The 22,586-nt window shown below is 36.3% G+C and overlaps 2 protein-coding genes across 2 annotated transcripts; one reads left to right on the top strand and one right to left on the bottom strand.

Moving 5' to 3' along the window:
- On the top strand, positions 1-1,395 carry LOC118752993 (transmembrane protein 165-like; the record flags this gene model as incomplete). Its single annotated transcript, XM_036487840.1, is given in 2 exon segments — positions 1-480; positions 550-1,395. Coding segments are annotated over 2 exon segments (273 nt in total). The 3' UTR covers positions 730-1,395.
- Positions 1,396-1,730: 335 nt separating this feature from the next.
- Positions 1,731-22,586, bottom strand: LOC118752992 (serine protease inhibitor 88Ea-like). The gene is made up of 3 exons (XM_036487839.1): positions 22,213-22,586; positions 4,576-5,576; positions 1,731-2,074 (listed from the first exon to the last, which is right to left on the bottom strand). The coding sequence occupies exons 2-3, from the start codon at positions 5,551-5,553 to the stop codon at positions 1,784-1,786; spliced, it is 1,269 nt and encodes a 422-aa protein (XP_036343732.1). The 5' UTR covers positions 5,554-5,576; positions 22,213-22,586; the 3' UTR covers positions 1,731-1,783.

Here is a 22,586-nt window from a genome sequence, read left to right as displayed (position 1 = left end):
AATCAGAATGTGTATTATTTGTAAATATCAATTTTATTAGTCTATAATTTTTGTTTTGTGCCGTTTTTCATCAAACAATCATGCTTATTTTCTGACCCGAAAATATTTCCAACATTGTTCCCAACTTACATATGTATGTATTTCGTCCACAGTTTTACTATTCACAAGCAGTAAATTATAATTTTTTCACTAAAAGTACAACACAGTATACCAACAAAAAAAAAACGATCCCTCCATTCACACACGCCTAATCAAATTTTCTTTATTTCTCTCTTGCCATACAATTTCTTAAAAAAAACCCAGCTGGAACGTTCCGCTAGCTTGGTTCAGGATGCCGAAAGTGGTGTTGTACGCAAGATACCAAAGAAGAGTGCAACCCATATCACCATGCGCATTTTGATGCAGGCCTTTACGATGACCTTCCTGGCCGAATGGGGCGATCGTTCGCAACTAACCACCATTATTTTGGCCGCCAGCAAGGTGAGTGAATATGATTGTTTTTTTTTTGTTGCATTTTATATTAATTTTTCTATTTGTCATTGCTTGCAGAATGTCTATGGCGTCATTACCGGCGGTATTATTGGCCACTCCATCTGCACCGGTTTGGCTGTAATCGGTGGACGTATGGTGGCCGCTAAAATTTCTGTGCGCACTGTTACAATACTCGGTGGCATTGTATTTATAGGGTTTGCAGTGTATGCTTTGATTGTAAAACCAGACGATATTTAAAGTGCAACTTAAACAAAAAAAAAAAAAATGGAAATTCATGTGCGAAATGACGAAGATAAACGCAACGGAAATATGCAGCATCAAAAATAATTTACTTTAGTTTCATACTAACAAACCAATTCTATATTTTTTACAAAGTAAAGTGCTCAAAGTGTTTTAATAGTTTTCACTTATTTTTTTTGTTTCAAATTTATTTAGATAATTTTATAAGATACCGAACTTTAACAAGTAAAGTGCCTTCCTTTTGCCATTTAGAAAATTATTTATTCAAAGAGTTCACAAAAACTGCAGAAAAATGTGCTAAAGCAATATGCAACCATGACATTTTTAGTTGGTTTTTAACATAAAATTGGCGCGCATTAATTATTCGAAATTCGTTCATTTGTAATTCGTTTCGAATTGCTGCATAGCTCTTTCTTATGATGCACTTAAATATACATTTATAAGTTGTTACTATTTGCCAATATTACTTAATGTAAAACAGTCTGTGTTGCTTACTCTTACAATACATGTTGTGTAAATAAGCTCAGCGTGTGTAACAAAAGTTATATAAATTTCAAAAAAAAAAAAACGAAATAAATAATCACTGACTGTATAAGCAATCAAATCCTACCTACTACTGAAATGTTTTGTAAATCCGCTCGAAGATGCAATTGACAAAATTGCCTACATTGATGTAAATTAAAACGAATAAGAAAAAAAGCTACCAAAAATAAAAGCTTGTTTTGTGAGTGTATTGTATTTAATATGTAAAAAGTGAGAAAAGTAAAAGTGGAGCATCATACAAAAACAAAAATATACTAGTAAAATAAACTCAGCAAATTTTAAGCAAAACGTACAAGACTTGTATTTTCTTTCCTTTTTGTCATAAAAGCGTTTTTTTTTATTTAAATTAAACAACTTAAAAATCTATGCCAAATTATATTAGATCGATATAGTAGTTTAGTACATACATATAGAATATTAAATAATGCTCATTTTTCTTTTATTTTTTCATAAAGTTATAAAAAATAATATTTATAATTTAAAATTTGCGTCAACTTAGCACCGCCATTTACTTCTGTGTCATTGGATCGCGATAGATTCCAGTGAATAATATCGCCTTGGCGCTGTAGTCATAAATAAGGAACAAAAATGGATGATTGCACTCGAATTTGGTTGGTTCGAGCGGACGTGCTGAACGGAAACTGAAAAGCACTGTGGCCGCTGAGGCGGTGCTGCCCTCTTCGTCCACCTTTATTTTGGCCACATGTTTAGCGTCACCGATTGGCAGGCTATTGGCCGAGAAATCGCTTAGATCGGCTTCCTTTTCGAATAGAGAATTGATGCCAACTTCGCGGAGAATCTGTGAAGTATAGAGAGGAGAGTGGAAATACACAGTTATTAATACATATGTACATAATTACATTATTTTTAGTTTTTACTCAATAAAAGATTTAATAATACTAAAATAACTGCGAGTAGCAAGCAGAAAAAGGTTGTACGGTTACAGCCTCCGAATGTGATTTCATATTCATTGCATGAATTCAAACTCGAACCCAAGTTCATTTTGTCCTAAGCGCATGATAAATGACCTAAATACGATTTAAACCCCGTTCTTTCGATGTACTTAACCGACACGAAGCATAAGGTGCAATTTAAAATCCTTTGAAAAATCTTTTTAGGCCAAAAACTGTAATGAAATACGAAAGGGCAATGCGATGCGATAGCCAAATACGCCATAAGTAATATGATGTGGCGATTGCCTATCGCATCGCATTACATGAGTAGCCTCCCTGGACTTAATTAATTGTGAAAATTGTACAGTGATTTTTTTTTTAATTTTCGATGTAGATTAACTCAGAAATAGGGCTCTCGATCGCTTGATTCGATTTTTGACAAGCAAGTCAAATACTTCTTGTTGTTCGCTATCCGCCGTACGGTTTTGTTAACCAATCGGCAAATGATAAAAAAGGCACAAATATATTCATGATAATACCTGATAGCATAATACGAGCTATATCATTTCTCGCCAAACTATTTGGGTTTTACGCTTTACACAACCGTCTTTGACAATCAAAGTTGATAAGTTTGTTTGTTTGTTTTGAATATACCGCTGCCAACTGATGAAAGCTATTCTCACCAAGAGCTCGGTAGAGGAACAGAGGCTAAAGCTCTTCGTCTGGCTTAACAACTTGGAAAAGCAGAGGTATTGGCCTCCTTTGTTGGCTGGTTTCCCCTGCTTTAGTAGTGAAACAACCTCCCTGGTATTCACTCATCTGAAATCATTGGTGAGGTATGCTTCTTCCGTTGGGCACAACTTTTTCAGCATCAGCATGCATATTCCTTTGGAGGCTTTCGCCACCTAAAACATTCATTTCCTAGAACAGCCGCTTCCCCCAGAATGTTCAGAAGGATTTCCACTAGACGTCCGGATAGGATGAAGCGTGCCGCTGCAGCAGTGACTAACCTTGCGGAACCGACGTTGGCCTGGTGTACGCTTGTGGGAAGGACGGCGAAAGTACTCTCGGTAATTCTGCGAAGCCGTCCCAATCAGCTTTGTTGAAGTTGTTATACAGACGATGGTCTGCGCTAGGTCAGGCGAACTGCTACAACTACGCACAATCCTTGGGGAGACGTCGTCGTTCATCGAGCAAAACATCGAAGCGTCTATCTGATCCATTAATAGAATTCCCTTGCGATCATTTGACAGGGTTAAGTGCCAAATATATTTCTAGCTCGACATCGCCTAGCCGGAATGATGGGGTTCGCCGACCTAAACGGGTTTAGATCGCCGAAATAACAGTCTGGGTCGGGGAAAAGTGCGAGGCATTCCGATGCGTAGAACCGGTTGAACTTATCGGGGTTGTTGTTGTTGTAACAGCATACAAATTCCCCAAAGAGATTTTGGGGAGTGTTGCTGGAGTGACAGTCCTTGGCCAGACATAAATCTGGGTCGTTCCGGTTACGTAGACCCGACTGTCGTGGGAACGAACTTATCGGGGTATTCAAATCTGCTTGCAATGGAGGTCTTAGGAGCTCATGCGCTTTAAGATTTTGGAAGGATATAGGGAAACCCCTTTGGTGGACAGCAGAGTTTCCCGATCTTAGGACGTCAAGCAAACAACTCAATCAATTGATCCCATGGAACTATACTACGCTCGCATTAGGAACTTTAAAACAAGGCTAAGAATCTGTAAGTCTTAAATTAAGTAAGCTAAGAAGCATTCTTGGCGAGCGTTCGACGAAAGCCGTACCGAGGACTCACTCAAGCTGTTCCCCAGACTTTGAGAGTGGTGAAGACGGCGACTCCCACATTCTACTAAGAATTTCAGGCCAATCAGGGGAGGCAAGTCACAACTAAGTTTTGTAATGAAGCAAAGATGTTGGTTTTGGGGCTGGGAAGAAACTGACTGTTTAGCATTTTGTTTACGAGTTATAAAAAGATTAAAATAACGTGCATAAATCTAAATATCAATTAGAACAAGAAAACAGAGTCACACTGCTCCGATTTAAGCGCAATACAAAATCTCAATAGAATGATATATTAAGTTTTCTCATTGACATATCGATACCTGAGTGGAATATCGACCTATTTCGACAGCCAGTTCGAAAACGCACTAATTCAGAAAAATTTTCAAGAACGCCTTATTTCAGAATTTGGTTGAAGAAAGCACTATCCCGGAATCTGATTGAATAACTTAGAACTCAGAACTTAGTTCAAAATCACCCTATCTCAGCAAATTTTCAATGTATTTTCAGCTGAGATAGGGCGTTCTTCAACCAAATTCTGAGATAGGGTGTTTTTCAATAAAATTCTGAAGTAGGTCCTTCTATAAAAGTTTTCTGATTGATATCAAAACTTACCGGCACCAGTTCCAACTTTTGCTCAAATGCGAATTTTGGCAGCGCCACTTCTACCTCACGCGCCATGCCTTCTTTCAGTGCATCGTCCAATGAGTCCGGTGTCAGTTTAGCCAAAACACCATCCAAATTGTGGAAAGGCGGAAGAATCACGATCATCGAGATATCCGATTCCTTCTCGTTGTCATTGGAAGTGACATAGGGCATCTCCAACACATAGGCACCCAGATATTCATCCAAAGCGAGATTGTAAGTGCCACGCTTATGCATCATATCCACAAATGAATGCTTGCTCTCCGATGTGTAGAAAATGTCTTTCTTTGTGTCTTTGGGATCAAATTTATTCGACCACTGACCCTTAAAGTATGCAGCATTTGCCAAAACTAATTGTGTCTGCGCATCAACATCGCCAGGACTCAACATATCGGGAATTTCATTCTGTGTCACATTACTAATCCAATTGTTGATTTCAATACGGCTCTGTTCGGCGTTATTGTGGAAATCAAGCGATGCCAGCTCCTCATGAAAAATATCCTTAACACAGTCCGTAAGCGGAATTTCCTTGTCGAAGTAGATGCGATCGGCGCCAGCAAACTGCAAAGGCATTTTCTTGGCGCGCATCAAGCGACTCTTCTTCTCCAAATTATAGCCGCTGAGCACATGATTCTTATTCTTTGCCCACTGCAACGACAAAGCTTGCGTCAGCTCCGCCTCTGTCTGGCCGCGTGCGCCAAAATACGCCAGCAGGAGAGCGTGGAATGTGCTGTAGGGCGAGAAGAAGACATTCTCGTTGGGTGTAGCCTTATTGATGGCTTGCAGCATCGATACGGTGAAGTTCTGTTGGCCGCGATACAAATCCGAGCGTACGGTGTGTGGCACATCGGCGAGGTCGCGTCCAATTTGGCAGGTTTCTTGAGCGAATATGCAGGGCGTTAGAAAACACACGAGCAGCGCTAAAAACTCTAAGCTTGACCAAGTCATTGTGTACTTTACTGGCGGAGCGACTGTAACGAAATTGTGAATTGTTTAGAGGTGATTAGTAATACTGATGTTTGAATTGTCAGAATATAAATTTAAATACGGTAAAAATTTACGACAATGCAGCTTTTAGGTGGAACTGACGAGCTTTTGCTTCCAAGAGCCGAGCCAAACGAAAAAAAAATTAAAAAATTCCCATAACAAATCAAGACTAAGCAAGCGGCCTTGCCGGTGAGGCATCGAACCGCATTTCAATCAGATTTCAAACGACACACGCACTGTGGGCCGCATTTACATACAAATACATATATAGCACATAGATATTTGTGTTATGTTTATTGTTTTTTTTTTCTGCAATTTTATTCGTCGTTTGCCCAAATTCGCTTTGCCGCAACACCTGAATCAGCCGAGGCACTCAAACCAAATTGAAACGTGATCCGACTGCGAGACGGCTGACCGGTCTTCAACTTGACTCAATTTGCCAAAACTTCCATAGCAGTGATTCTGCGTAGCGGGCATCGACAACAAAGGTGACTTGCTTACAAATCTAAATTCGCACTAAAAAATTTGTATATTGCGATAGGTACATAAATCTATAGAGTTTATGCACACATCTACGTACTATGTCTATACCTATGCTTGTATGTATGTAATGCCAATTAGCGTGTAGGTTTAAGTGTTTTGTAGATTATGCAGCAAATATGGCTTAAGGTGATTTTTGTTTTAGCGACAAAACGACAGTCTTGTTGCTCAGTAAATATCTAACAAAAAGTAGAAAACTTGCCTTGAAATCCATGTAATCTTTAGGCTTAGGTTTGTTTTTAGTGTTAAAAAAAAAAAAAAATTTTTGTTACTTTTAATTTGTAGATCTAAGTACGATTACCATTTAGCAGATTTCGAGTTCGATGTCCGGCTATCACAACATTGAAATACTAAAAAAAAATATGTAAAATGTCTTATGGACTTTTTATTACAAACAATTTTTCAACGACACCATCTGATACATACATACATATATATTACAGTGAACAGCTTTTTTGACGAAGGAATATTTCCAACCCAAGACGCAGGACCTATCACGAGAACATATCACGAGTCAGACGCACCGTATATGCCGCATATTACACAAAAATTTCGAAAATTTAATTCTATGTATATCTAATATGAATGTATGAATGTAATATCGTGTAATATAGCGCTCCTTTACTTTTATACTGTCATAACTCAAAAAACCCAAAACTCGAGAAAAACGATAATTGGTTTTAATCAGCCTTATCATGAATTTCATTTTCCCCGAACCGGTTCACTTTTCACTCTTGGTTTCCATGGTTTTATTATGGGCGGATGACAAATTTTCGGGTGAATTTTTTTTCAGGCGAAACTCAGGATAAGGCAGAATATCTTTAAATATGCTTTTTGCTATAAACATATATTTTATGCATGTAGAAGTAAACTTATTGAGTAAAAATTTGTGAAGTGGGCCACCATTTCTTCGAAGGTTGAGCTTTTTTTGTGCAATTATCCGTTTGTGCTTCACAACGATAAAAGAAAAATACAAGTTTCACAATTTTTCGAAACTCGATTATTTTGGAAGTTATAGCTATTAACAGTTTCCGAAATAATGGTGTTTTCTTACCATTTTTATTTTTTATTTGGCCATATTTTTTTTTTACAAAAGTTATACATTTTTTTTTTTTTAATTTTCCGACGAATTAATAATCTCCTCATCCTTTTGAAGTCGGTTAAAAATATAAACATTGATATCAATTATTCATTGGGGACTTAGTTCCTATTTATTAAACTGTCGCAATCGGTTCATTCGAAGAATAATAGGAAAAAAATAAACAAGTAATTATGCACTTTAGATGAATCATCAAAGTGACATATCCACATATGTATGTACATTACGGTGATCCAAAAATTCATGTGAAAACGTATGTGTAGCCAGAATTTTAATGCTCTCAACCGCTAGGACTATTATACCCAACAAATTTACGCTTATTTTCTATTTTGAAATCAGAAATTCTTTAGAGGTCGCACAAAGCGCTCAAAGTATTGCATGTATTTTATATGAGGAAGAAAAACAATTTTTGGTTGAAAATCAATATTTTCCAATGGGAACTTTGTTTCTCTGCAGAAGACTTTAAATAATAATATTCAATGGTTTTGTTAACCATTTTTTCAAAGCAACTATATTTTATAGGCCGCCAAAAAGCACAGGAAATGCAATTGGGGACCAATAAAAAATCTTTAGTATTAAAAAATGGTTAAATAAACAATTGGGTATTATTATTGGAAGTCTCCTGAAGAGAACCAGAGTTTTCCGATCGAAATATATTGATTTTCAAGAATTCTATACTATTTTTACGTTGTTTTTTTTTTGCCCATATAAAATTACATGGAAAACTTTGAGCGCTTTGAGCGACCTCTAAATATTTTTTGATTTCAAAATAAACAGATATGTGTATATTTTCTTTCGGTATAGAACAATCCTAGGCGGTGAGAGCATTGAAATTCCGATTTTACCTTTTTGGACTGTTGAAATATAATACTTTTAAATGCAATCCTGCTTATGTAACAATGCGACTGTTTCACTCTCATGTTCATGTTATGTATACCATTAATTTACTCCCGAATTAAACGTTGAACAGTGAACATCGTATTTTTATTTCATTGCGAGTTATATGTATTTGGGTAACCACGATTTTTTCATCATGGACTACCCTAATGTATATGTTTATGTGACGCGCCTGCATTTAAAGTTGAAAGTGAAATTAAATCACTGAATAACCGAAGTTTCACAAACTTAATACAGACTAAATTAAAGCAATTACAACAAATCACAAAACAACAACAAAATGTGAAAATTAACTATGAGTAAGAGGTTGTGAAGAAAAATACCCACAGGGAAAATAGGTAAGCACCTTACGAGGTAAGCCATGTTTTCTTTCAGTTTTTAGTACCAAAAATGTCATCATGGCCAATGTCATCTACTAGTAAAACACAAAATGAACACCTCCAACGACACATTACGTTGTCAGTTGCAAAGTAACGTGTAGCCGAAGTTATCTCCAAGCGCCGAACTACTCCGAGCGACTTCTCTGCATTACACGTAGCTTACTTTGTAAAGCTGCTCAGAAGTATGTCTGATACCAAATGTACATTCTAAATTCCTACTTACATAAGGCGGAAATGCCTTTGTAAAAGTAAGGGACGTTCGGCAGGGAAATGGTAATGACTGCCAGGTGAAGAGTATGTTGCTAATAAGGTATTATTACGTGCTCCTAATTCCCACTGGGTACTGTTACTCACATAATTGAAGTATGTGTTTTTTCACCAACACCCATTAAAAGAGCAAAAAATTGTTCAAGAAATCCAATAAAGTTTTAAAATGAATTGAAAGGTTTCGGCTTAAGTGAATTTTTTTATCGAAATATAAACCAGAGTAATAATAATAATTACATATCGGTATGTATATGTACATATTAGGGATGTTAATTTTTAGGCTTTTTACGATCCGGGGATCTGTCGTTACAACAATCCCGAGATCGCGGCATTAGTCCCGGTATTTAGATATTCATTACTTTTCAACAACTTAAATCGAAAAAATTAGTTCTAAATTGTTTGAAAAGCTCTCCTACTTTGATTTATTGAGCTTGTGTCCGTTTTCAATGAAAAACTATCGTGGAAAAGCGACAATAATTTGAAAAAATGGTAGACGTGCTATTTCGGAAATCACCACATTTTCTCATCAGTGGGATTCGATCCAATAACCCCAACTGACTCATCTTACCATAAAATAAATAATAAATAAATGGGTTTGAAACTTACTTTTTTAAAGTGGGGTTTTTATTTTTGCTCTCTGTCGTCAGGATTTATTTTAAAGGACTTTGTAATTTCAAAGATATGATTAATTCCAAAACTTATTTAAAAAATGCAATGCATTTTAGCATAAAAATATGGATACCAAATAAAGGGAAGGAAGGAAATTTCTTTAGAATTTAAAAGACTTAAAATTTTTTAGATTCACAAGGACAAATAGGTAATTTTTTAAGCTGGTAAAGTTAGAAGGACGAAATTCAAGGATGCTATCGAGTTTAAATAAAACCTAAACATATCATTTTTGTAAAAAACCAATATTTCGAAATTTCAAGGAAAAAATTTTAAAAGGACATTTTCAATACTTACCAGTGATTAAATTCTACAGAATTTCTTCTTTAATTTTTACAATATTTAGCCCATGGTTTCACGAATATATTGCTCCTTGTGTGTAAAATTTACTAAACTAATTTGCTAAACATTTATGAAAAAATATTTCATGGCAAAAACACATTTGGAAATGCGCCATTACCTTCCGAGTGTCGACCGTTGTTAGAAATAACTTTTTCTAGTTTAGATGTTGACCAGACCAGGGATCGAAATCAGGTCCTAGGAAGTGGTAGTACGCTCTTACCACTCAGCCATAGCGGCTTTAGTCCTGTAAAAATTAGTAAGTTTCAGGCTGCACATAAAAAAAACTCACAATTTATTAAAAACATCTTTTGAGAAAACTAAGCTGTCTAGTTTTTCAATTTTAAGTATTATTTGATTCATTTCTGAAAACTTCTCTCTGGAACAGCAAGCGGCAAAAAACGCTAAAGTCGACATATGTGTTCACACTAGCCAGGTTATCAGGACCAGTTTAAAGGCATGCGATACCAACACTCCTGTACTCTACCTGTGTGTGTTTGGTCTATAGTCTACAGTCTTAAAACTGACGTCACGATTTTGTAAATTTAACAGCTTAAAACCGGTTGCACTTGCACAAATAATGAATCACTAAAGGCGAATATGTATTAAATATATAAACATGATGCTATATCCATATGTAGTGTGCCCAATGTATTTACTTGTGTAGTGACGTAAAACGTAGAGAAGCGAAGGAAACACGACTTGAAAATGAGTCTTTCACGGACATACAAAATAGCATATGTCGACAAAATATATTTTACCTCGAAAGAGAAAAATGTTGCAATTCGAAAGAAATGTTAAATTATTTTATCGCTATTCACAACCGTTAAAAATGTTTCTGTTTGCAACAACTGCATGTTTTCGTTTAAGTAAACGGTAAAAAGTGTTTTGCCGTCATATGCCTTGCCTTTGTTGTCCGTGAAAGATAGACTTAAGTTGTTTTGTCAAATATCCACAGAAATGATGATGACTATGAGTAAATGTTGTGCAACGCCAGACATGACAAGAGTATGCAATAAAGCTCCATTTCACCATATAGAGCCATAACCGTCAAAATAACGTAAACGAATTTTTTTTTTAAATTTTCTTTTTGTTGCAGAAATGCATCCCGATGCTGTAGAAATATTTTTGCATCAAAAATAAAATTTTAAAAAAAAATTTCGCTTACGTTATTTTGGCGGTTAGGGCTCGATATGTCTCAAAGTGAAAGACGTGATATTAAAAACAAGTAAAAAAGTCTAAGTTCGGGCGGAGCGAAGATCAAAAACCCGGCGCAAGTTTTAAATACAGCTTTTTCACCTTTCCGAAAACTACCGCTACATGGTAGGCAGGGGTGGTTTTACCCCTATTTCAAACATCTTCGATAGAACGTTCAGTTAGACATAATGAGATAAACTTATAGTATAGTTATATGTCGGCGGTATCGCGCCCATTTTCCAAAAATCTATAATAATGATATTTCTTTTCAAGGGATTGTAGTTAGTATTTTGAGAAATTAGCGCCTTTAAATATCGAAGTTTCAAGCATTTCTGGAATTTGTCGTTATATACGGTTATGGTTACCGAGATACAGATATGTGGTCACAAGTGGCCAGTGCCACGCCCATTTTCCAAAATTTTGTTATAAGCAAATTTCTTGTCAACGAATTATTGCAAACATCAATTTTGAATAAATTAGCTTCAGTAGTTACTGATTTATTGAAGATTTTGTATTTCTCGAAATTACCGTTATGTAAGATGTAGGCGTGGTTATTGTCCGATTTTGCCTATTTTCAATACCATCGGAAGTACGTGTACCAAGTTTCGATAAGATAACTTAGTTTTTACTCGAGTTATCGTGTGCACAGACGGACGGACGGACAGGCAGTCACCGCTTAATCGATTTCTTTTTTCATTCTGATAATTTATGTATAAATTTGTCTACATCTATCTCGATTCGTCTTGGCTGTTACAAACAACCGTTATGTGAACAAAGTTATACATAATACCCTTGTGCACAAGTGCGCTCGGGTATTAAAATTTCGATTTTAGCCGCTGCTTTAAATGGCTACCCTACAAGAAATACATACATATAACGGTTCTGAATTAGTGTAATTCAACTGAGTTAAGAGTCAAGGTAAGAGTATGACCTTCTGATCTGATATCAAGTTGTGAGGCAGATAATCCAATCAAGATTGCCAATTCAGCTACCTTAATATCGACACAAACTCTTAATTAGACAGAAGCAACAAAGCGAGTGTGGAAAAAATTAAGTATTTCCAATAGATAATTATAATTTGGAATTGGAAGAGGACTTCATCCACTACAAGATTTATGTTTCATTTTTATTAACTCACAAAAGGACACTGAACTCGGTTAAAATTGCACTTTAGCTACTACTTATGTAGTAGGTACAAGGAAACATGAGAAACATTTAATGGAATGTATGAAAAAAAAGCCACTTAAATAGGGATTTTTCGATAATATTGCATGAATCAATTAAGTATATGTATAAGGTTCTGTTAGGGCACCTTATAGACACTTTATAGATTGATATCGTTATCTCCACATATGGTTCCTGAAACCCTGCAGCCTTGTGTTTTAGCCCACACCTTTCCTGCCTGACGTATGGTATCGCAGGGATAGTAGTCGACAGTTCTAACTTTAATTTAAGCCTAAGTGAAAGGTTCTGCCACATTTTTTTTCTTTGCGAGAGCTATTCAAATGTTGTAAAAAAGCGATTTTTTGGTCCTGGTTAAAATCTCGAACTGATGAAAACCTTATACTTACGGATTCGCAATCAGCATAAAAAAGTCAATCAAAAAGAGCTTTAAAGTTTGGCGCACCAATATTTGTTCCATTTTTGTTGGTCTGTGTTATTAAATTTTAAAAAATTCAACTTACAAGTCGTAGGTTTTAGGGGGGATAACTGCCGCCTCCCCCTGGCTATGCCTTTGCATATTGTACATACAAATATGTGTGCGAGATACTTAACTGCGTGCAGTTAATGAAGCACATATTTGGTTGAATGTCGTTCTACTTAGGGAAATTCCATGCGACTAGTGGCGTTCAACATTTTATGTATGTATGTATGTATGTAATTTTATTACATTTTTACCGAATGGGAAATCCTCAATTGCTGTTCGTGCTATAATATACTAAATTTTATAAATATTTTTTTTTACAAATGTTGTTGAAAGCCCACATATGTAGGTACATACTGTACGTACATTTTTTAAACATACATAAATATATTTATGAGAATTTCCTTACACATATGTATATTTGAAGCAAATTAAGCAGGTACCATAGCGGATATGATCTTTATAATAAAAATCCTAATTTAGCCATTGAAAATGGATTTCTATTTTCCCGATCAAAATTTATCAGTTGGGTAAATTTTTTTATCAGTTCGATAAATTTTTGATCATTATTTTTGATTCTAATTATTTTGTTCATATTATAACCGTTATTTTCAGATTTATTTTTTTAGATCATAAGAGATTTAAATCAATCATAAAAACGCACTCTCTTAATAATGGCTAGAAATTATCGAACCAAATAAAAATCTAAAATAACGATTATTTTTTATCGAAAAAAATAAAGATTACAAAATAACGATCAAATTGGACCGAAAAGATTAAAATCCAAATGTAGCGATTACACGGTTCAACTAAATTTGGCCGTATTTTATCTCAAAAACGGGGCCGACCTCATCTTATAGATTTTTTGATGCTGATTTGAAGTGCATTTATGAAAGTTTTCTAGCACGTCCAGTTTTTGAGAAAAAAAACTATTGAAGTGTCGAAACATGGCAATTTTCAAAAAATTTGTTTATAAAATTTTGACGAAGTTTTTCAGAAGAAAAAAACCACGTGTTAATAAAAATCCAATTCGTCTGATGCATTCTACTTCATGTCGATGAGCTGATTAGAAATGCGTGGAAAATTAAAAAAAAGCTCAGTCTTCAATAGCATGCACTTGTTTCCGCACGAATACGAAAAACTCAATCTGTGAATTTATTTTAAAGAAAAAGTGATTTCAAAAACAAATCAACATTGAAAAATCAATATTCCAGATTCATCATTAGCCAGTTTTTTGTTTCTTAACACTTTCTGCGTTCTGGAATGAAATCCTCTAACATTCTTTTGTGGATCGCATTGTAAGTGTTTTTTTTTTTTTAATTTGTCACCCCTTTCTTCTCAATCCATCGACATAAGGTAGAATGCATCTTTGTATTTTTAAATTTTTTGAAATTTATAATTTTTGCCATTTTTCGAAACTTTGACATGTTTTCTCTCAAAAATTGGACGTGCTAGAAAAGTTTATAAATGCCATTCAAATCAGCATCAAAAAATCTATAAGACGAAGTCGGCCCCGTTTTTAAGATAAAATAGGCCCAAATTTTGTTGAACTGTGTTATTCTTGGTAAAAAAAAATAAAAATCTAGAAATATGGATTTTGCAATGAATTATTTAGATATATAAATCTTGATATTTAACGGTTATTTTCGATCCCTGAAACTAGGTCCTATATCGGGGCAAATTTCTTCTTCAAAATAGCTGAGTGTTTTTACATAAACTTTTTCGCACCTGCTTTCGAAGGTTTGTCATTACTTGGGGAAGACGGCTGCTGCTAGAATGGGCTGTCTACCTCATTTATACATTTGTTTACGTGTGCACCGGCTGACTCATAGCGACTTTGTATGCCGCCCCACTCAATACAGAGAAAATAACTAATCCAAGAGCAAATATGTGTTTTAAGCTTAACAGTGGAAACGGTAATTTTAATGACAACAAATCGCTTCATATTTTTTTTTACAATTGTATATTTGTTTATTTATGTATGTATTAAAATATTTACCACACTGCACTGTTAGCAGTGTTGACAAAAAAAAATTTAAATTTTTTCTTGCTCTACTACTACAAAACAATTCAAACAAAGGTATACAGTTCATATGGGAAACCTCGAAAAATAAAAACAAATAGTATTTATATGGAGTGAAACCAGACAATGCCAAGCCGGATCTGCGGCGCATGAGCAGATGAGTACACAGATGCGCTGAATGTGTATGCTGGCATGTTGGTAGGAAGTGAAAACCGGAAAACCGCAAAAATCAAGTGGTATTTTGAATTTCTGCAAAGTGAAATTTAAATACATACACACATATGTTTCATTGCTAATTAGTATAAGTATTGCAAAAATGCAATTGTATATTTGGGGCATGCAAGCCTGAATTTTTGTACATATGTACATATGTATGTGGTAAAAATTTTTAAGAAATGCCTCTAAGCAATCAACATTGAGTGAAAGGGAATCAAGTTTAATAAGCCAACGTTTAAATGCTTATCAGCGAAGCTTTCGTACAAACATATGTACTTATATGTTTATGAGAGGGCGATATTATTGCATGAATAATGCAACAATAACCACTTTTTGTTTACTACAACCACCAGAAAATCATTTTAGAGAGTTCTGGTTGGGTTGGGATTGATCACCATTGCGTGGCTTCGCAGAGACTATTAAGGTCCCTAGCGTTAATAGAAAGAACTTCTGGCGGATAACTTAGCTAATCTTGGGCCAGGTGGAGCAATATCTGCTTTTTTATGGCAAACTGGAACAACTTTTTGTGACCCCCAGGAGACAGAGCCGCAGCCTACAAAGCGATAGGCATTTACCGCAGCGCTTACTTTTCCAACCTTTGTCCCATCAGTATACGCATGCATTCTCGCCAACCTTCGACTTCCGTGGCCAGTCAACAGTCCCACAAGTTGCCTGCAGTCCTATCGCAGAAAACGAATGATAACTGGTGTTGAATAATGGATCATAGAGGACAAAAGCTTGTGCAAGAATCCTGATCTATGAGAGATGAGCTACTTAGACGATGGGAAAACCACGGAAGGTAATGTTATGTATTTGGTTGAGTTGGAATGATACTGCGTTGGCCAGTGAGCACCTCCAATTCTATGCGACTTGGTTCAAGGTGCTTTCGCGTTGTGGAAACCTGGTCTGAAGAAGCAGGCCTTAGTGTGAATCCGCCAAAAACGGTCACGGAGCGAAAATTAAAATTGCTAGCCTATAAATTCCTTCCTTGAACGGTGCTGCGCTGACTTTTTCGTAGGAAGTTATATATTTGGGCGTCATTTTTTTTTATAGAAATCTAACTTAGCGGCGCAATGTGGAAGAGCGTTGCAAGAAAGCGATAACTGGCTTGTACGCCTGTACATCTGCAATATGAAAAAAGGCGTTTCATATTGTGAAATGCATGTACACGGCGGTGGTGCGTTCCACTCTGTTTTACGGTCCGGTGGGGCCGCCCGGTAATAAATGTACAATAAAAGGCAAACTAGCAAAGCTTAAAAGGGTGTCGTGCATGATGATCACGGGGCGTTCCTGTCAACAAAAACCCATAAAATATACGGTAAACTCAGGCAAGATGTAATTTTGTTAGATTAAACGCGCTGCTCAACTGAAGTGATACGAGATTCGGACACTCTATAATTCTGGAACATATTCCAGTAGTCTTCAGACACCTGGGATACACAGTCCCGTCCACTGAACTGAGGAATCATTTCCCAATAAGGGTCCCCTCAAAGGACGCATTCGAGGAGGATTCAGTCCTGATCTCTTACTCCGACTCGGCAGCTATCTACAGGTGAGTATACTCGCAAGAACTCTCATTTAGCCTTAGTCTTCTGGAGCGTTTTTTCAAGTTGAACTTACAGCAATCAACGAAGCTGCAAATGACTATGTTCTCTAAAAGCCAGGCAGCTGAATATAGACGTACCCTAAATGAGCTGGTAAGGACATGAGTGGCAGGCTTGCTGAAGAATAATTTTATCGAACGGACAAATACAAGATGGTCTGCGGCATATTTGACCATCTACTTCGCTTGGAGCGACTAACAGATGGGAACACAAGCTAGTAGAATCGGTATGCAGAAAACGACTAATGTACTAGCTGCCGTGATGAGGAGGAAATCGAAAGCGAGGCTCTTTGGCGCTCGTTTCTCGACTTTTGAATGTCCTTTGAATGTTTGGCTGAGCTGGATTCAAATAGTATCTACGATTTTGTACGCTTCATTAGGGATATAAATTGGTTTTACTTCTAAGGTAGGAGAATAGGCCCACAGAGGCCTAACTTGTTCTTTTCCTGCGATGGATAGGGAGAGCCTTTGCTTTGAAACTCTGGTCATTCCAAAAACGATCGAGCACGGTCGTCCAAAGGCTTCTTAAGTTCACAAACCATCGTAACCTAGACGCCATCTATTTTCTAATTTTGCCCACCGGATATTGAAAAAAAAAAATGTATCTCAAGCTCTAAAAACTAGTAGGATACACTTCGTTTCATTAAGTTTTTTACCTAAATGCTCTTTTTTGCATTTATTGTGACAAATGAGTATTTGAAGTGCCAAAATCTGGCCTGCAGGCAGTGTAGTTTTACATTTCGCTTGTGTGAACACGACGGCTGGAGCAAGATATACTCAAAAATAGCATTTTTAGCCAACATTTTATTCAACCAATTTGTATTATGAAGCGAAACTTAATAGCGAACAACAGTCGACTTATTGTTGAGTAAACTGTTGAAATGCACACACATACTTCGAAATAACTAAATAAAGATTTAATAATGAAAAATAATACTGTGATTAGGGTAACTTTCATTGAAACTTTTCAATAGAGCGGATGTGATTCACACGCAATGTGTGTAGATACTAGGGTGATCGAACTGGTTAAATTTTTTAATACTTTTCTTACTGATAACAGTATGTATACGAGTATGTATTTATTTATACAAATAAGCAGTGGGGTCCCATCTTCCTATTCCTTCATACAGCTAAAGTTTTTTAAACTCACTTATGTAAGTGGCAACACTGTTGACTCGTTTGGTGAATAATCATCCAGGCAAATTTTGATATAATGATGAATCGCACTAAATATTTTATCATGTCCTTCATAAATATAAAATACAGAATAATATAGAATTTCCTAGAGGAATATCTGTCAAAGTAAACACTTTGATATTTACATACGTATGTGTATATACAATTCGTAGACTTTTATTTACAAAATTCGTTTGCTGTGTGGAAAATAATTTGCTACTTTTTGGTTCCTTAAGTCAATATCAATCGTCTAAGTGCTAAATGGTTCTAGCAGGGCGGTGCAACAAGCTATACAGAGCATAAAACTACCATTGGTCCTGCGAAAGTGGATTATCTCACCAATGTCTTCAATCTGTTCATGCCCACTGTCGTTCCGGACATCTGGAAAACGTGGAAGCGAAGACACTTGGGACCTCGCTACTCCCGCACTATACGTACCACCCGACCTCAATGACGCATCAGCATCGATTCCATGAAGTACATCGCAGAACAACAGCACTTAACGTCATAAACATTTAGATAACTCATGGGCTGGGCCGAAACCGCCCCTATGAGAAAACAGTCCTGGTAGCGTTGGATCTGCCAAACGCGTTTGACTTCGTCTACCACTAATATAAGATATTTCGGCTTCCTCTCTCTCACAGGGACTCAAACGGTGGTCATAGAATGATCTGAGTAGTCAAAATTCGTCAGTAATATTCAGATATGAAACCAGCAAACCCAGAAAAATTAAACAGGGGGTCCCACAGAGTGGAGTCCTTTCCCCGCTTCTGTTTAAATATTATATCTCAAAGCTCAAGTAGGAACTTGCTCGAAAATGGCATCTGAACTAACGGACGAAGTCCACGGGTTCATGCAACAACCTCTGGACCCGAAAGCGTACCAAGAGGCCATAAACAGCATTCAAAGGGAATGAGCTCAACTTACACCAACTCCCGACCTTTAAAAGCCGATTTGGGGACACAGATACCTGGCGTGGACGAGACAGAACTTTGTCTGCCTCGGGACACTTCCACCACCATAGCCCAACTTTGCTCTGGATGCTGCAGCAGACTAAGATGGGCGCACTGAGCGTCCGACATGCGGAGAGTCACCTCTCGACTAGCAACATCTCTTCGCATGGCCCCCACCCACCGCTAAATTAGCGCTCCTCTCCCAATGGACCAACCAAGTTGGAGTGGCACACTTCTTGGGTTTCGCGTTAGTTAAACGATTGAGGCACAAGCCGATCTAGGCTGGGCTAAGTAGCCGCTACAACAACAACAACCATTGGGACGAACTTTGGTGACCGAATAATATCAAGAAATGGGACTGTCGGTGGGCCACTTAAGGCAGGCTGGGAAATGTGGTGCATTATTGGACAGACACGAAGGACTTCCTAAGACGCAGTTGCGGTGGCCATATTCCCGAAATTCTGTTCATAAAACTTATAAGGCCAAAATATTGGCCTTTTCTAAAAAACACCCGATACATATGCATAAGTATGTAATATAAAAAGACTCTTTTAAAATTCCACGGACTTAATCAGGAATCGGTGCATGAATAATATATGTACATACTTATATATGTATGTATGTATACAAGTATATACTTTTCGTTTTTCACTTGCACAGATAACCATGCAATTTGGTTTTTCCAAGTCATCCGCTTTAATCTTCCCTGTGGCGTACCATAAACAATCCGAGTACACAGTTTAATTCGTATTGGCATGCGATAAGATGGAACTTCTTATTCTTATCGCTTTTTAAACGTTTTTTTTTTTATTTTTTATTTAAAAGCAAAGCTTTGTTCGGTTTTTTCTACTTTTCTATTAAAAATTATGATTACAGAATTGTTAAGAATTTTACTTCAAGCTCATTTTTCTTGTACGGTAGCAATTACAAAGCGTTATTAAATAACAGTAACAACTTTTCGGTGTTTGCATATAAGAATTCTATCTGATTAAATACCGTCATACCTGTTTCATTTTCTAAGTTCCGTTCAGTTAAGTTAAGTTGCCATAATCACTCTCTTATGCTTACTTAAATCTCTTTCGTTTGACACCCATGATAAAATATTTCGTATAACTTAATAAAATGTATTTTGAATTTTTAAACAGGTGGCAACCTTCTTCAAAACTATTTTTGAGGTAAAACTTTCTTAAACCTCTCTTGCTTGACACGCATATTAAAATATTTCATTTGCCTTATTAATTAAGCTGATAGTAAATTCCTAACCAGGTGGCAACCTTCGTAAAAAATATTTCCGAAAAATAAACCCTTATCTTTGATACCCAAAAAAAATAGTTCATTCAGTTTGTTAATCTAATTATCTTAGACATTTTGAACAGATGGCAACCCTCTTCAAAGTTCTTTCGAAATATTTCGTTTTAGAATCACTTTCGTTTGAAACCCTTATTGGGTTCCATCGTACGAATGTATGCGAAATTGCTAGAGGGAAGCTCGAGAGTACTCTCCGCAAACAAAAGACGTCTTAACATAACGAAGGGATGGTGCGCCAGAGTGCATCTTTACACCAACCGGTCTAAAACGGCCATCGTCCCCTTTCCCAGAAGAAGACATATTCTAGGCATGAGTAACGTAATGATGAATGGGATCATAGCCATGGATGTTAAGAAGATCTGTCTAATCCTGGCATCTAGTAGGCAAGTCTTGGGGGTGCACCCCAAAGATCCTTAGATGCGTGTACCTACATTATGATAGTACGGCCAATAATTACATATGGGGTGGTGGCATGGGATTCGAAACTCCAACGTTCGGCCTGTGTATGCATGAAGCAAATTGGACTATATATATACCTCGACACCTCCTCCAGCTAGCGGACTAATTCATGTTTCAAATTGCATTGTCAAGGTCTTCTGAGCTAACAACTTTCGAGCCTCTAGCCAAGCAGGGAAGTCGGTTAAAAATTTATTGTAAGATTTGATTACACACAGGTGAAACATAGTAAATGCTTGTAAAATAGAGCTCTGCAGAAAAGTAGCCTGTAAGAATTCTGTTTTAGAGGGACATGCACATGCTTTTGGGCAAGTGTCTATGGGCGCCGGAAAAAATAAACTAGGGGTATTCTCTGAGTCTTGCAAAGCCCTTGCATGGTGTGCGGATTGCATTATATGTTTTTTGGGTTCGCTGAACACGAATCCGAAATCTGGTTTGCTTCATCACGCCAGGATTTTTTTACAAAATTTTATATATGTTGATGGATTTACTTTAGCCTTGATATCGATAGGTTTTTGGGGCACTAATTAGGAATATTAAGCCTGATTTTCAAAATCCCAAATTACTGATCTAATATGGCGTTCTTTTTGATTTTTGTAATTTGTAATTTAATGTAATTTTGTAATTTATTGAATTTTTATATATTTTAGTATCTAGGGCTGTTTAGGTCGATAATTACGAGTATGAAGTCAGTCTTTCAAATTTCTTTCATTTAAAAATTCGACCGCCATTTTTGACTTTGAAAATCTGACTTTCTATTCGCGCTCAGCGACCCAAATCCCCTAAATACTAAAAACATTTGTTGAAAAGCTCCTTTAGTAGAAACAAACCTATGGGGCTTTATTATTGAATATTGATATTGAAGATAGCTTTCGATAACTCCTATGCACTTAAAAATTAGTTGCCATGGAGATACATTGAAATATTTATTTAGTTTTTTTTTGCCCCAGCAATGCTTATCGACCCACTGTAACTAGACGTTTATGGTATCACCAATTGTCGGCTATTGTAAGCGCTTCGAGGCTACTTTGGAGCATTTGTAATGCTACTTTGGCAAGCGCATGGGAAATGCCAGCCATGAAACGCAAACGTATCTAAGTAATTGCAACAACAATGGACAATACATAACATAACTATAAAACGTTGAAAGTAAATAAATAAAAAAAAAGCCAAACAAAACGCATAACGCATACTTATACATATATGTACATACATTTATACACAGATATGTATATAAATGTACATATTTATATACATATATATATAGGTATTTACGTGTGTGCACCCACTCAATTGTATACACAAGAGTGGGTATAATTGCATTGAGAGGCTTGCGAAGCTTACCACTGCAAACACAGGTACAGGTATTGAGTAAGTTGAGGTTTTCCCCAAAAAAAAAAAATAAATTAATACATTCCTAAATCACTGCAAAGTGTGCGAAAGCAAAGCATTCGGCCTCCACGGGCGTCAACGAGTTGAACGGGTGAGTGGATGGACGTAGCGCGAAATAGACAAATATAATAAATTCTCTTATTTATACGCATTTACTTAATAGGATTCATTAGCGAATGCTGATTGAAATTGCCAAGACCATTTTTTTTTCGTTTTTTTTTTGCGCAAATGAGGCAAGTGCACGAAAAATTTAATAATAATAAAACAAAAAAACAATATACATAGTTTAATGTGTGTAAGTGTATGGTTATTTGCGTGCAGATTGAAGCTACAGCTTGCAAAAAATATACATTTTGTTACCTACTCATAGTTACTATTTTTTCACTTTATTTTATTTATTTATTTTTATTTTTTTTTTTTTTTGGTGTGCACCAATTGCGAATAACTGCTGATGCTTTCTTACTTTGGATTGTTGAATTCGACTGTGTGTTGGCTTGGCTGTGTGGTGATATAAGCGGCCCGTTGAACCGGTCAGTCGTCCCCTTACACAGTCACTTACACGAGCGCAATATAAAGATTGCGTGTAGTTGTGATCGAAAAAAATTAGCTACTATTTTTATTAACTTTATATGTATGTACCGATTTACGTAAATGACTCTTGATTGCTTTTCAATTTTCTTATTTTCACATTAAGCTCGGCTTTTGTCACCTTTTTGGGTTTAAAGTCAAGAAAACAAATATATTTTTCCACTTTCACTTTTTTTGCGTTTTCTTTAAAGCACGTCTCAATTCCACAAACGTTCACGTCGAACTAAAAGTTTGTAACTGCTTACGCTA

The sequence above is a fragment of the Rhagoletis pomonella genome, unplaced genomic scaffold (genome assembly GCF_013731165.1).
Source record: "Rhagoletis pomonella isolate Grant_MI unplaced genomic scaffold, Rhpom_1.0 Rhpom_scaffold_02029, whole genome shotgun sequence".
NCBI classification, from domain to species: domain Eukaryota; kingdom Metazoa; phylum Arthropoda; class Insecta; order Diptera; family Tephritidae; genus Rhagoletis; species Rhagoletis pomonella.
The sequence above is the reverse complement of the archived record's forward strand: the minus strand, read 5'-3'. Positions and strand labels throughout refer to the sequence as shown.

What these genes read in the sequence shown, in the direction of transcription:
- LOC118752992 (XM_036487839.1), bottom strand. Translation starts at nt 5,553, where the DNA reads ATGACTTGGTCAAGCTTAGAGTTTTTAGCGCTGCTCGTGTGTTTTCTA. An exon ending in AAAAGTTGGAACTGGTGCCG is followed by an intron (nt 2,075 to 4,575) that starts GTAAGTTTTGAT and finishes TATACTTCACAG; the next exon opens with ATTCTCCGCGAAGTTGGCAT.